The sequence below is a fragment of the Cebus imitator genome, unplaced genomic scaffold (genome assembly GCF_001604975.1).
Source record: "Cebus imitator isolate Cc_AM_T3 unplaced genomic scaffold, Cebus_imitator-1.0 Scaffold37, whole genome shotgun sequence".
NCBI classification, from domain to species: Eukaryota; Metazoa; Chordata; class Mammalia; order Primates; family Cebidae; genus Cebus; species Cebus imitator.
In genome coordinates, this window is record NW_016107352.1 from 2,143,078 (window position 1) to 2,157,630 (window position 14,553).

Genomic DNA, 14,553 nt, shown 5'->3' on the forward strand with positions numbered 1-14,553 from the left:
ATTGAAAAAGCAAGAGTGCAAGGAGAGTTGGAGTCATTCGGGTTAATATTTACTGAGAAAGTCACATAGTGAAGGGAAAATGGGAACAAGTCTGACTATGGCAAAATGGCTAATGGCTTCACCAAAGAGGTATGCATGGAGTAGAGGGGAAATTCACAGTGCACATCTAGTTTTCTGTCCTATGAACTGGAGTTCTGAAGACACGTGAGCTAATTCTGCTCCTGTTTCTTCTGAACAGGACATGGCAAGGCAGCGATACACACGTGCTTTCAGGCAACACGTGTTTTAGGGTAAGTACTTTTGGGGTCACTGTAAAGTTATTTAATACCTGACAGTTGACATAACTGATTTAGCCATTTTAGTGAGAAGGATTTTTATTGGTAAATGAGGTTTTCAAGTATTCCAAGACTGATTTGATAGTGTTCTCAAAAAAAGTCCTACACATCATACCTTTCCCAGTGCTTTGATGCTTCATGATGTCCACATTTAGTCAGCATTCATTGTTCAGCTGCCATCACTAGGTCCTTGGAATGTGGCAAGCGGTTGAAATAATGGCCTCAGTTTCTATGGCATGGGTGCAAATCGGTCTGTTAGAGCTCACAGTAAAGAGCTTTGTGGAACACTGTGCCGACCAGCAGTTTCCCTTTGTACACAGAGGCAACTGTACTGCCTTGCAACACTGTGCCATTTTCCACATAAACCTGTGTCACTTTAGGTTCTTCTGTAAGAATGTTCTGGATTTGAAGCACCTATACAAGAAATAAAATATTTTTGTTAAGTCATTTAACCTTATGCATAGAGTCATCCTCCGTAAGAAGCCATATAATCTCATACAACGAGATAAATCCTATTTTGTTCCAAAATTACACCTAATGCACCTGTTTCCTCATTTGGGAACAGGTGGGTACTGATCTTAAGTGATCTTTAGCAGAAGTAGAGAGTATCTAGACCTACAGGGACAAGGCAGGAAATGCAAATGAGTGGCACATCCTGGATGTGGGACATTAGGGAGCAGTGGGGACTTCAGTAAATGTGGAGGGAGGAAGCTGTTACTCAGTGTGATGATTAATACTGAGTGTCAACTTGATTGGATTGAAGGATGCAAGGAATTGATCCTGGGTGTGTCTATGTGGGTATTGCCAAAGAAGATTTGAGTCAGTGGGCTGCTGAAGGCAGACCCACCCTTAATTGGGTGGGCACAATTGAATCAGCTGCCAGTAAATATAAAGCAGACAAAAAAACATGTAAAGTCCAGATTGACCTAGCCTCCCAGCCTATCTTTTCCCCGTGCTGATGCTTCCTGCCCTCAAACATCAAACTCCAAGTTCTTCAATTTTGAGACTCTGACTGGCTCTCCTAGCTCCTCAAGCTTGCAGACAGCCTATTGTGTGACCTAGTGATCATGTAAGTTAATACTTAATAAACTCCTATTACATATATCTCTTTCCTATTAGCTCTATCCCTCCAGGGAACCCTGACTAATACACTCAGCAACCGCCAAATTGTTGCCATGCGGTAATTCAGGTCCATTTTCATGTATTTTAAGAGAAACCAGAGAACTGGATGTTTACACTTAATTTCTGGTTTTTAAAATGTAGCAATCTAAGAAAAAAAACGTGGTCCAAAAAGACATCTCTGTACCACACTTATGCATTCTGAACTTAACCTCCCACCTCTAAATGTATAAAATTTTGTAAGTTCAGTTTCCTTCACTTAATTGAGGAGAAATGTGATTGTATCATTAATAACAGTGTATCCTGTTAAGCCAACCATAAGAAATAGCCAATATTTGATCATTCTGGCTGTCAAAAATAGCAATCGCATATGATTCAACTTAGTATGAAAAGCACTACACTGAGGCAGGAGACCTGGGTCATGCCTTGAATCTTCCACTTACCATTTGCTTCTCATCTGTAGAAGGAGAAGGATGGGACTAGATTATCTCTAAATTCCCCTTCCACTCTATCTATTATTAAGCCTTTACAATAATATATAGTGACTTGAAGGGATATCTACATCACAAAATACCAAATGTGGCAGACCGTGAAGGCTGGTGCCTGGATATAAAAGGGTCTGTGGGCATGTTTAATATGACCTCTTAAAAACAGCAGGCACCGAAGACAGATGTCTTAGGAAACTGCCATAGCATTAACATGTAGTAGCTACTTACAGAGAAATAGTTGATGGTGCACCTTGGCTTAACTAAGCTTCTCGTTAATAAAACTAAATCACTCTTCTAGGGGCAGTGCATTAGATAATGAATTGTTATTATTTTTTGCTATTCCTTTGCAGATCAGTCATTAGAAATGAAGTGTTTTTTTCCAGAACAACAAACACAAATCCATGCTATAGCAAATGACCCAAGATCACCAAATACGCGAACAAGCAAGAACAAATTAGAATCTAACATTCTGCTCAGTTCTGAACACTGAACACTCCACAGCATACATTTCTTCAATTCTATTAAACATACCATTCAGCAACCCTAATAGCTATAAACTAGCAAAAGGCACAAAGCGTTGCTATTAAATATGATCACAATTGTCCTGTAAACCTAGAGATAAAAGGTAGGAGAGCCATAATGTAAATGGAAATGTACATTTAGTTTTTAGTTGTTTTTTCTTTTAACCCAAGATACAGGCTTTAACACTTTTTTTTTCCTGTTGGGCAGGCAAGACAGACTCTTAAAACTCAGCTTTAACAATAGACAGCAGTAAACAAATATGTCAAAATGGTATACATTTAATGTATATAATAAGTATACTTAGTAGACACTGAAAACTCAGCAGATGTGTTAATACCTATATTGAAGTAGGTTGAAAATTCTTATTTGTACCCAAAATAGTCCACTGCATAAACCATGGGCACAAAAACGGAGTCTTTGAGTCCCATAACTAAGATGGAAGATGAGATCTTCTAAGCCAAAATAATTCCAGCGATTTATCTTGCTACCCTGCAGGAAGATCCAGAGAGGCTGGCCATTGTGCTCCAGGACTGGTCCACTGCATGGACCTGTGCATTGCCACACAGGAAGGGGGAATTGAATAGGAAAGCAGGTAACAGATGAATGATTAAACCATAGCAGTGTGGCATCATTATGTTATTTGAGGAACCCTCAACCAGAAGCCAGCTCCCTCTCAGGCTACCCTCTCCAGACACCACGGTCTACCTGTTCTGGCTGCCAGTCTTCATTTCCTTCTTCCCTTGCCCTGGGGTACTGCATTATCCTCTGTTGAGTTCCCTACACTGTTCCACACATTTGTATATAGTACCTTGAATAAACTCCTCTCAAATTATCCAATTTAAGTGAGCCATGTGCTTCTTGCCTAGACTCTGACTAAAGCACCTCCAAAAGTTTTTATTTCTGATCATTTGGATCATCTATCCATGTCCCACCTTTTATTTGCAAATATAATTGAGAATTATGTTTTCACTGAAAACAACAACAACAACAAAAACAGTAGCTGGGAATAAAGTCACTCATTTGGTTCATTTTTAAAACTAACCTCAGATGCAGGAGGGTTCTCTGAGTTGTAGAAGAAGATTTTCATGCCATTGGGGTGGCATCCAACCCAAAGATCTCCTGTTTCTGGATCCACAGATATGTTATCCACGAGGGTATTAAAGTCGAGGGACTTCCAAGGTCAAAAACAAGGAGAGAACAAGACATAAAGTAAAACAAAATTGTGATGAAACAAAATATATCAGAGAAAAGTTTCCTCTTGTCCTTGGTCACCACACTGCTTCTTCCAAGGATATAATTCTGCCCCTATTTCAATAGGACTCACAAAATTCCTCTGGCCTTTCATCTATTCTAGTATTTTGTCAGTTTTCAGGACAGAATGGGGTAGGATGAAGATACAGAAAGCCAAGAAAGACTTAAAAGTTAGACGAAATCATTTGTACCAACATCTGTGCGTGAACTAAACTGAAAAAAAGTTTTCAGTGCAGCATAAAACAGCTCCTTCTAAAATGGCATATGCAAATGATATTTTTATAAGCATTCAGAAAACAACCAGAAAATGTAGATTCACTTCTGATAAGAACGTCAATGAAATGTGGACTCTTTAATGGCTAATCATAGGCTGTGCAGCCAGAGAAGAAATGATCACCCAGGGTCTTATTTTTGCCTTGGAGTTAAGAAAAAGTTTGTTCTTTAGTTTCCTGATGTTATTAAACTCCCTGTTCTTCTGCTGTTTATTCTCTAAATATAAGCTGCAAGCATGTGATGACTGCACAGATTGCTGTCGAGGCTTTGTATCAGCATCATAAATAATACCAATGATTCTTAATTCCACCATTCATCATCTTGGCTGCCTTCTACCAGAGAGAAACCTCATCTATTTGTTTACCTCTAATTCTCAGTTGGAGAAATAATATCTACCATGTACCTCAGAGGCCAGCATACCTCAGTTCCCAGAGATGCTGTAAATAACTGGTCATGATTCATTGCAAAGGCCAGGGCATGGACAGGCTGCTGCAGAAAACCAACGCTTCCCTGTGCCTCCTACTTAAAATGAGAGCTGTCCTCACATGCCCACGGAGGGATTATAGGGCTCAAGCATCATGGCAGTCTCATTCTTGCCACCATGCAGAGCCATCAGTCTTCCTTACCCCTGAGACAGACAAGACAGGAGGCTGCTGAGCAAACATCCCCTGGTCAAAATCAGCTTCACGCTTTCTCCATCCTTAAACCCCCATCTATTCCAGTGTAATCACACTACTCTGATACAATAATTTCTTTAAATGGAGAAAATGTTCCAGGGTTCTGCTCTTATCTTTGGAAGCAGTACAACCGATTGGTGAATTTCACAGCGGATGAAACCTACTGAGGTGAGAATGGGAGTGGGAATGGGAGAAGGGCACAGAAACCTGGAGTCCCATTCATTCAACACACAATTAGCAAGCTCCTACATGAGCTCTGCAAGGAATGCAGCACCTGGAGAGCACCAACCCAGCAGACACAGCTCCTGCCACGGAAGTGCTGACAGTTCAGCAGGGAGCCTGTTCTGAGTCCGGCGATGAACTCTTGCCTTGCAAATAAGTAATTCCTCACCATGCTAAGTCACTGAGAGACCCCTGTGTATCACATCTCACACTCCCACAAAGGCAACTGGAAAATTTTGCATTCCTTGGTCAAGAAAACTGAATAAGTTATTCTCTTTGGAAAAAACTGTATTATCTTGTTAACAAATATTCCAGGTTTTTGTGAATTGAGGTTCACTGAAGTGTGACTAATTCATTGACTAAGTCCTGGAATCTTTTTTGGAGAGAGGAGAGTATTATTTCTATTGTGATAAAATATACATAAAATTTGACATTTTAACCATTTTTAAGTGTAAAACTCAGTGCCATGAAGTATATTCACAGTGATGTGCAACCATCCTCACCATTCCTCTCCAGAACTTTTAATCAGCCCCAAATGAATCCTGTGCCTACTACACAATAACTCCCTATTCTTCTCTTCCCCAAGTTCCTAGTAATCACCATTCTATTTTCTGGCTCCATGAATTGCCTGTTCTAGGTACTTCCTATTAGTAAATCATACCACATTTATCCTTTTGTGGCTGGCTTATGTCATTGAGCATAATGTTTTCAAGGTTTATCCATGTGGTAGCATGTATCAGAACTACATTCCTTTTTAAGGCTGAATAATATCCCATTGGACATAAACCCACCCACACCTCACCACAAATTTAAGATTAGCTTCCGCTAGTTTATCAAATTACTTGGCACACTCAGGCATTAAGTAACTGATATTAAGACTATCTTTCAAAGGAAAGAATAACATTACAGTCTATGAATAACCTTTTTGGGGTTTTTATAATGGGAGACAGGCATGGTCTGTTGCTGAAATTGACCTTGTCCTCGATCTCGCCCTGGTGAAAGCAGAGCCTTGACATTCTGTGGTGAATGTATGCTAGACTGGGTTCTACTCTCATGAAATTCTTTAACTTTCGTTTTCTAGAAGTACCTATTGTTAAAACCACAGCTTGTTTTTATTCCCTCAGTCAGTATGAGCATGTGAAATTCCATTTTACTTGAGCTAATACCAAACTAGCCCTGCCAGTGATTTTTAATGTCAAACACGATGTTATATTTGATGTTGCTTCAAGGTAATTTTCTCTGAGTGAGGCCCCTCATGACAGTCCCTCAGATGTGCTGACAGGAACAGTCATACTGTTGGTGCTGACAGCGCTTCCTGCAATGGGCGTTTATGGCAGGAGAGCAACATCTTGTTTTTCAGACATAGAGGGCTGCTTTCACAGGGCTCCACTTTGCTCTTGGTCTCTGTCCTCTCCTTTGTGTTTTCACCCCTTTTGACTCCAACCTTCAGACTGCACCAGAATTGGTGGGGGCAGGAGGTGAACCCCTGAAGCATGCCCAGCCCCACCACAGTAATTTAACAAGTGCCAACTAGGCAAAGCGAATTGTATCAGGAGCAAATAGAAAAACAGCCTGTCCTTGTGGAGCTTTTTTTATGTATAAAATATACATAAAATTTGACATTTTAACCATTTTTAAGTGTAAAACTCAGTGGCATGAAGTATATTCACAGTGATGTGCAACCATCCTCACCATTCCTCTCCAGAACTTTTAATCAGCCCCAAGTGAATCCTGTGTCTACTACACAATCCTGTGCCTTCCCCCACCCTAGTGGGGGAATCAGGTAATAAAAGGGATGGATAAAATATATAGTATGTTAGCAGTACATGCTGAAATGAAAAAATAAAGCAGGAAAGACGAGGGAAAATATGTAGGGGAAGGAAGCAGTTCCAGGTTTTGATGACCAAGGCGATGTTTTAGTAAAAAATGAAAGGAGAGAGCCATCGAGATCTGGAGGAAGGTCACTCCTCCAAGCAGAGGGAACAATGCCCCATTCTGAGACAGTGGCAGGAGAGGTGGGGGCAGGGACACAATGGTTGGAGGTAAATGCAGAGAGGTGACATGCTGCCAGGTCACCTGGCAGGCATTGTGAGCATGTGGGCTTCATAAACATTGTGGAGAGCAGCCCTGCATTAAGTACAAGTTGAGGCTATTTCTTGGCTGTTCCATCAACATGGAGGAAAAAGGAGATGGAAGGAAGGTGGAGGAGAGAGAAAAAGGGAGAAAAGAAGGGAGGGATGGAAGGAGGATCTGGGAACACAATGCCAAGCTTAAAATTCACTAGAACAGAAAGAATGCAAGGTTCCTGGGTGAGATGTGTGGTTTGCTGTTTCCCACTCTGCAGTTGAGTAAAAATGAACAAAAAACACATAACCATGCTAATGACCCTTAATAAAGGAGTGAAAAATTGGTTCTCACCCACTCCAATTAGGCAATCCTTTTTTCCTCACATTTAATTTCACAAATCAATTAGAATCTAATTATCACTCTGCAAACTTATAGTGTTAATACATCTTACCTTCAATGGAGTTAAAGTCCAATTAGCATGCTTTTCATACACATGAATCTTATGAGCCAGCAATTCAGATATATAGACATACCTTCAAAGAAGAAAGAGCTACATCAAAGTACTAGAAGTAGCACAACTGGAGAGATTACAGACAAGTTGTAATAACTTCATAGGGAAGAACTTTGCTGAAGGAATGGAAAATGGAGCCCATCTCAAATACACTACATTCTGAAAGAACTCAGTGAGTTTACAATGCTCAGAGGGATTTAATCTCTGAAAAGTTCTGAAAGAGGGAATGTAGTTGTCCTTATCAGTACGGAAGGAACTTAGCCCTAACACCAACTGTTAGTATCTGGGAATAAAATGCATCACACTGTTTCTCTTTTGGTTTGTCAATTTAGTATCAAGCCCCAGGTTCTGTATTTCAGAGGGTAGTGAGTTCTCTCTCGAGAAAGTTGCAGGAAAACCCTTTGACAGCAGCCCCTTGTTTTAGTCCAAAGAAAATATGAGAAGAAAAGCTGCTTGGCCTGTATTGAGAGAAGTCTTCCTCCTCTTCTGTCCTAACTCTGGTCCTGACCCTGTGGCTTTAGTCATACCCCATAAAGATCTGGGGTTAGTCTATGCACTATGCATCTCCCCAACAAAAAAAGAAATTACTGCCTGATTATCTTCTATTCTCAAAATCTGGTCAATGATATGAGCAATTAAAAGCTGTCCCTGCCTCTCTTTTTTTTTTTTTTTTTTTTTTTTTTTTTTTTTTTTTTTTTTTCCAGGTTTTTTTTTTTTTGAGACGGAGTCTTGCTATGTCACCCAGGCTAGAGTGCAGTGGCACGATTTCAGTTCACTGCAACCCCCACTGCCCAAGTTTAAGTAATTCCCCTGCCTCAGCCTCCCTGGTAGCTGGGATTACACGAGCACACCACCACGTCCAGCTAATTTTTATATTTTTATCAGAGGTGGGGTTTTGCCATGAGGGCCAGGCTGGTCTCGAACTCCTGACTTCAGGTGATCTGCCCACCTCGGCCTCCTGAAGTGCTGGGATTACAGGCATGAGCCACCACACCTGGCCCATTACTCTTTCTAAGCATATGTTACTGACTCTGAAATCCTTGATGACAACACAAGATGAGAAAGGGCATATACATGGATGGATATAGATATTTCATGTATATACCAATGCTACTCAAAATGCCGTCCCAGACCAATGCTGGTTTGCAAATTGTTTGTAGTAGGGCATACTGACTTGTTTTTCACAGTAAAATGTTCTGAATGAAGGAAGTATTGCCTTGATTTACATTTTGGTACAAGTTCCATATCTTGTCATAAACCCACACTACCGATATATGTCTACCTGCATACTATGAATCTCATTATACATTCAAATCTTTACTCAAAACAAAGCTATTTGGACATATTAAATATTCATCACAGTTCCCCCTCTTAAAATATACTTTTTTCCAAAAAGAAAATAAAACCAGTATGCTTTCACAAAGACATTTTTCATTTGATAAATTTTACTCCCTGAAAAATTAAGACATTTTACATTTTTCCTAATTTTATCTCACTAGAAAAGCATGTTAAAATGTATCATATTACTTTAAAAAAGAATATATTCCAAGATGTCAACTGAGAATCTGAGTAATTCCCCTACATTTCAAAGAGTTCACATACTTGCCATCAGGTGAAACGTTGATTCCATTAGCAAAGTCAAATCTGTCTGCCACCACTCGAACTTCACTTGGACTATAGTAAACAACATATGACCATGCTAAACCCAAATATGTCTCCCAGGATTGTAAGTAGGGGTCTACAAAATAATGATCATTTGTGGCATAAAAGTGCTCAGGTCCTACAGCAACGATATCATTCAAACTGCAATGAAAACATACACACATAATATATGAAGTTATTGAACATTACAGGATTATTAATTAGGATTCATCACTGTCTAGTCCTAAAATCAAGATATGGGATGGAGCCTTCATGCTAGCTATAATGGAATAGAATTAATATAAAATTAGTCCTGCTGATACAATCCTTAAAGACAATCATTGGTCTAAGAAATCTGAGGAGGTGATTATAGCACTGTAACATAAAAATCCCATTATATGTGTCTTAAAATAGTGTTATGTCATGTGTGTGTGTATGTGTGTGTATGTGTGTAGATATGCTAAATTCAGCAGAAATTAAATTAGGCCAGAAATCATTGTCAAGGCAAAAATGTGCTCACATATCTGTGCCCACATAGAACTCACTCTATAAGAAATGGAAAAATCACTGAACCAGCCGCCTGGATACTTGCATTTTAGTTAAAGCTCTGCTACTATTCTGCTCTGTGATCTAAGAAAAATCAATCTTTTCACAAGTCGGGGCCTCAGTTTCCTTATCTGTGAAAGCAGGATGATAGACTAGTCTATCTTGCAGCCTTAAGATTTTGTGATTCTAAACTGAATGAAATGTCCATGAACAAGAATGCTCAGAAATAGAAAAAAAGCTATGGCTTTTTTTTTCCTCTTTCTGATTAGGATTCTCTCTCTGTTACTGAAAATGCAAGATATATGAGTCTATTTTTCTGCTTTAATAGGTACAATAGTGAACACATAAGTGAGTCATTCTTTGCTGATTGAGGTGATGGAAGTTCCCCAGGGCCATGGTCTGGGAGAAAATTATCTCTGCTCTATTGCAGAGGGCATCATGACCAGTGCATCAGCTCTGACGCAGCTCTGAGCCCTCAGGCAAGTTAGAGAGGCATGCAGAACCTCAGTTTTCTCATCTGTAAAGAGAGGTTAAATGATTTTCCCAAAGTCATATAGCTCATTAGTAGAAGACTAAGTTTAGTCAGGATCTTAATTTGTGGAGTTGCAGTGGGAATTACAATGAGACAAGGCCTGTTGTGTGCTTTGCCGGGAGCGTGACATTTAACAAACCCTCAATCAATGGTAGCCACTATTACTATATGAAAAAAAAAAGGTCTCAGGATTTAGGATTAGTCTGAACAGGCTCCAGACGTAAATCTGCAATCTGATTTTACTCTCTCTGTTTTAAAAGTAAATTTCTGAAATTAGTATGCTTGACTATCATTTGTTTTTCACAGAAAGAAGCAGAGTGGAATGGTTACAGCAATAGCCTTGTATTGTTGATATGGGGATGTAGTAAAATAAATAAACAAATAACAAATTTTTAAAGGATAATAGAGTAATAGCTTTGAAATCTGATGGACATCATTTGAATCTTGACACTGCTTGCTATCCTTATAATGTGGGGCCACAGCATTGTCACTAAATTTTGAGCCACTTTCCTGAACCTCAGTTTTCTCTGTATACCTGGAAAAGCTAGGGTAAGAATAAAATGAAATAATGAATGCATAGTGTTCATGGGGGATGCAGAGTGCCTTTGCACCATGCCTGGCATACAATAAATGACCAATAATAACAGTTGTGATATATGAATAATAACAAAGTTTAAATTATAATAGATTTGGTAATTGGAATATAATGTTATAAACAATCATAAAATATAAAGCAGAAAACACACACAGCTAACCCTTGGGTTGAGACAGCAGAACTCTAGTTAATTATGGCACTGTGGTTATTTTCAGTCTCCTTCTATGCTGCCTAAGGCTAATATTTTTGCAACTGGCTCAGGAAAAAAAATACTCCAACCCTGGAAACTTAGATAAATCCGAGATTTCCAAGATTAATTGTTAAAACACATACATTTTTTCACCATTTTGTAGTGATTTGAAGCACTGGCTCTGAACTCATGCTACCAGGATTAGAATCCCAGCTGCATCATTTACTAGTGATGTCATCTGGGGCAACTTAACAATTACTCCAGGCCTCAACTTTTTAAAAATCCAAAATGGATATAATAATAACACCTAATTCAGAAAGTACTTGGAAAACATCAATCATCTGTTTGAATTAGTTAGTGTAGCACCTGACTTAGAGTGAAAGCTCATTTATTAGTAGTATTGTCATTAGCCCAGCTTCTCCATTCTACATACTTTTCCCTACTTTAAATCCTGATGTTCTTCACATTCTCCAAACACTCAGTGACCTTATTCTCTCTCCAAAATATATTTGTTAAATGAATGTGTGAGTAAACTCTCCCACCAAAAGCTGTTCTCTGACCTTTTACTCATCCTAGGGGGGCAGAAGAAGACCTGAGCCGGAGTTCCTACTTGGCCACTAGTGTGTTGATTGCCTCTCATCCAGTAACTCAATTTCTCTCCAATCTCAGTTTTCTCATCCTCAAACCACCAGATAAGAAGAGGAAGGGGTCCTGGTAACACAGAGTGCATACTACATACCAGGCCCTTAACTAGGTATCTAGAGTACAAATCTAGATTTACAAATATGGAGGTAGTCAAATGCTGTACAGATATTATATAAAAATAGGTTGGGATTCTAGAAAATCATAATCATTTGGAAGTAAATGTTTTAGAAGATAGTGTCATCTTGTTCTTCTAAATCCATCACTGGCCTTACAAACTAAATCTTCAAAGGGAATGTGAGGAAGTTGACTGGGATTGGGGATCCTTGGGTGTTTTATTTCACCATATGTTACATCAGCAAGGCACCTAGGGTGAAGTTCAGCATACCATAGATCTGCTATTGCATAAATTGTATGTGGAGGCAGTCTAAGGAGGTCTTAGATGCACTGGATTTTGGGTCTCCTTTGGGTCTGTGTTTCTAATTCATGGAAACATCTAAGGGTCTACTTTTTAATATAAATAAATAAGCTCATGATGTCAAATTTGTCTATGAAGCCTGTTTGGGTGTGAAATACTAAGTCTGATTCTGGAGAAGAGCAAGATTTTTTTCCTGGTAATAGCTTGAATGGAGATCCTGAGGCCAGGAGCCAGCATCCAACCAGCCTAGGAAACAAGAGAGGAAAAGAATGGGCAGTCTCTGAGGGTCCTCAAAAGGTTCTTCAGAAGTGCATGTGGAGGAGTCTGTGATTAGAAATGAGAGTTGAACAGCCATACCTACTCTAGGGTCAAAAGGAAAAACTAAAAATGGATTAACTATCCACTACAGCTAAAGGGAAATAGAAATTTGATACATCTCAGTACTTAGGCAGAAGATTATGCCTGATGGTTTTTAGATGCAAAAGTGATTTTTCTTCTTCTTGAAATTTAAACAACTCCACCGTGGACTTGGCGTCTGGATGGTTCACCACCAGGAGGTGCATGGCATTATCTGAGAGATTAAAAACAAAAACGAAACATTAACTGAGCTCTCAGCTGTCAACCCTCTCTCCAAAAAGCAATTTCAACCCACCTCCAGCTAGTACTTAGGATGTCAGGCAGAAGGAATATTTTCATTTTTTTGTAGAGAGAAGCATTTGTGATTGTTCCTGTTCCAAAGAAAAGTGACTCAGGAAGAACCAGTGACAGCCTCTGAAAACCCAAAACTCCACAGGAGAAAAAAAAAATCTCAACTTAAGAATGGGTATCACTGACACTAAAACTCCAAAGAACTCTTTAAGTTTTCCAGCTCCAATGGTCTCCACGAGATGCACAGTTGCCATGAAAGGGAAAAAAATCTATGGGAACTCCCAGTATGAGAAGGTGTGCTCAGGTGTAATTTACACAGCGTGAGATGATAAATTCCACAGAACATCATCTGAGAAATAGCAAACAAAAGCAGCTTCCTTGGGTCAGTGGGACTTTAAAAACATAAAGGAGACCAGTCTAAGTGGTCAAGAATGTGTGATCAGAGTTGACAAAGTTAGATTATGGTCTTTGCTTCAAGAAAGAAGTCTTTTGAAACCTCTGAAATGATCAAATTGGTGAGATTTTTTGGTTGGTTGTTTGTTTTGAGATGGATTCTCACTCTTGCTTCCTGGGCTGGAGTGCAATGGCACAATCTCAGCTTACTGCAGCCTCCACCTCCCAGGTTCAAGTGATTCTCCTGCCTCAACCTCCTGAGTAGCTGGGATTACAGGTGTCCACCACGATGCCTGCTAATTTTTGTGTTTTTAGTAGAGACGGGGTTTTACCACGTTAAGATGCAAAATTTGGCAGGTTGAACAAAGGAGGTTTGAACAGAGAAGGCAGCTCAGATGCTTTTCGTTAACCCATTCAGCAAACAAGTATTATTTTAGTTGGCATTAAATGCTACAAAGGAAAAATACAACAGGGTAAAAGAATAGAGAGTAATGAGGTATTATCTTCATGGGAGTTAGGCATGTTCTCTCTGATGAGGGGATGTTAGAGCAAAGACTTAAGTGAAATAAGAAAATGAATAAATGGATATCTAGAGAAAGAGCATTCCAGGCTGAGAGAAGAAAGTGCACAAAGGCCCCGGGGCAGAACTTCCTAGACATACTCACTCAATAGTGAGGTTGTGGTGGTAGCAGAGTGAAGGAAAGAGAGAGTGGGGCAGTGAGAGGGCTGAAGCTATAGGGAGCCAGAATCGGTCTTGTTAGGGCTTAAGGTGAAGATCCAGGCTTTGCTCACTGGGGGATTTGAGCTAGGGAATAACATGACCTGAGGCTACAGCAGTAATCCAGGCACATGGAGAGAAGGGACCGGACCAAGAGGATGCCACTGGCAATAAAAGGCAGGAAAGGTCATGAGAGGCATTTAACAGGAAGTATCCAAAGGCCCTGAATATAGCTGAGGAATGAGGGTGACAGAAATCAAATTCAAGTGAGGATTAAATCCTGGATTCACATTCAGTGCAGTGGATTCTACTTCTAGAAATTTATCCTAAGGATATACTTACAGAAAATACACGTACAAGAAAGTTTATTTTGGCATTGTTTGCAATGAGCATAAAAGTGGGAACAACCTAAGTATCTGTCGACAGATGAGCTATATTACAGTGCTCCCACACAACCGAGTCCCCAACCACCTCAGCAAAGCAGTTGCAAATGTGCTATCATATAAAGGAGTCCTTCATGTAGTGTTTAATGCAAAAGCAATTTATAGCAGGGGTTGTGTAATATTACCTCATTTTTATTTTAAAAAGTATCCACACATCAAACAATGTATTTCTTTGCACTTAAAAATATTTTTAAAATAAAATGCAATGGCGATGAATAGGTGGATGAGTGGAGAGTCCACTGAAAGGGACATGTGTGTCTGTGTGTGTGTGTGTGTGTGTGTGTGTGTGTGTGTGTGTGTGTGTGAGTGATATGGGGAAGAG

The 14,553-nt window shown here is 39.6% G+C and overlaps 1 protein-coding gene across 2 annotated transcripts in view; it reads right to left on the reverse strand.

The window, feature by feature from the left end:
• Nucleotides 1-356: 356 nt before the first annotated feature.
• PON1 (paraoxonase 1) overlaps nt 357-14,553 on the reverse strand; it is a 26,138-nt gene continuing 11,941 nt past the window's right edge. For both annotated transcript variants that reach the window (XM_017525151.2, XM_017525152.2), the window contains exons 5-9: nt 12,474-12,600; nt 9,068-9,268; nt 7,406-7,487; nt 3,507-3,635; nt 357-749 (exon numbers count right to left, since the gene is read on the reverse strand). In XM_017525151.2, coding sequence (XP_017380640.1) covers nt 591-749; nt 3,507-3,635; nt 7,406-7,487; nt 9,068-9,268; nt 12,474-12,600 — 698 coding nt within the window. In that variant the 3' untranslated portion in view covers nt 357-590. The remainder of the gene's footprint in view (nt 750-3,506; nt 3,636-7,405; nt 7,488-9,067; nt 9,269-12,473; nt 12,601-14,553) is intronic.